The 1,553-nt window shown below is 41.7% G+C and overlaps 1 protein-coding gene across 1 annotated transcript; it reads right to left on the reverse strand.

Moving 5' to 3' along the window:
- Nucleotides 1-348: 348 nt before the first annotated feature.
- LOC145010590 (uncharacterized) lies at nucleotides 349-808 on the reverse strand. The gene is made up of 2 exons (XM_078969113.1): nucleotides 634-808; nucleotides 349-566 (listed from the first exon to the last, which is right to left on the reverse strand). The coding sequence occupies exons 1-2, from the start codon at nucleotides 806-808 to the stop codon at nucleotides 349-351; spliced, it is 393 nt and encodes a 130-aa protein (XP_078825239.1).
- Nucleotides 809-1,553: the final 745 nt, after the last annotated feature.

A 1,553-nucleotide genomic window follows, 5' to 3' on the forward strand; every position in this document is an offset into this window, starting at 1 on the left:
TAGCTGGACCTTTTGTTCCTTGAAACGCCTCTTGTAAGCTTGGACTCTTCTTTTGTACGCCTTCTTTGAATTCTCCTTTTTAGCTTTGACCTCTTCTTCATCAAGCTTGCGTTTGGTCCCTTTAGTTTCCTCCCTGCACTCCATAGCATCCTTCTCCTCTTTCACTAATGGATTTGTCACCCTTGAAGGAACCTCTTCTTCATCACTTGTCATCTCATCTGCCTTGCTTACCCGGGAAGGTGGACTCTTGTAAGCAATGACTTCAACCAAATATGGAACATATGCTCTTGGTTTTGTTCTTTTGACTTGATGAACTGCCTTGATCTCTTCTTCCATAATCTTTTCCAGTTATTCTAGTTCATTATCTTCATTGATTGTGAACACCTCTTCTTTAACATGATTCCTTTGGAATCCATCTTCTATCCCAAAAACTTCTTTTTCATCTCCAACCCTCAAGGTGAGCTTAGACTCTCGAATATCAACAAGAGCTCCAACAATGTTAAGCAATGGACGACCAAGGATAATTGGAACATCAGGGTCTTCCTTCATATCCAATACTACAAAATCTATTGGAAAAATAAATTTTCCAATTTTTACTAAAATATCCTCCACGGTGCCCCGGGGTTGTGTCACTAAACGGTTCGCCATGTGAATAGTCATTCTTGTAGCCTTCATCTTTTGAAATTTCTAACTTCTGGTAAAATGAATAAGGCATCAAATTAATGCTAGCCCCAGAATCGGATAAAGCATTAACCTTCATTTTGTTACCAAATTCACACGGAAGAGTGAGGCGTCCAGGATCCCCCATCTTCTCTGGTATCTCTCCTAACACAACTTTTGAGCTTTGCTCACCTAGAATCACCTTAGACTACTTCTTTAATTGGTTACGAGTGTCTATCAAGGCTTGTAGTAATCTTTGATACTCAGGAATTTTGGATAAAGACTCGATAAAGGGGGTATTAATCGGGATTCCCTTCACGTGCTTCACAAACTCCAGATGCTCTCTTTCAAGTGGACTAAGGTTAGCTCTGGATGGAAATGGCAAAGGCGGTTGATACATTGGAATGAGATTAGACACTTTTTGTTCAGATAGGGGCCACGACGTGGCCAGACAAGTGCCACGTCGTGGCGCAGCTATTTCAGCAACCCTTTCACTTATGGACTTTGGCTTCTTTGGTTTTGGATCAGGCTGCTGTGGTTCTTCTTCTAATGCCTCTAGGAACTCAGAGATGGCCTCTTCTTCAGTATGTATGGCCATTACATGAGATTGAGTCTTCATTTCAGGAGTCTTCGGGGACAGGTTCTCATGAACCAGAGTGGCTAGTTGACCAAGTTGTACTTCAAGGTTTTTGATGGAGGCTTGCTGATTCTTTAGTAAAGTTTGTTGTTCATTAATAGCAGAATCAGTAGCATCGTGTCTCTTTTCCAAGGCTTCCGTAAACTTCATCAACATGGTCTCTAGATCGGGTTTCTTCTCGGCTGGTGGCTGCTCCTTTTAATAGAAGCCTCGACCTGTCTACCTGTACTTCTCTTCTTTTTGCTTCTTATACTCT

Source organism: Lactuca saligna, chromosome 8 (genome assembly GCF_052625555.1).
Source record: "Lactuca saligna cultivar CGN05327 chromosome 8, ASM5262555v1, whole genome shotgun sequence".
NCBI classification, from domain to species: Eukaryota; Viridiplantae; Streptophyta; class Magnoliopsida; order Asterales; family Asteraceae; genus Lactuca; species Lactuca saligna.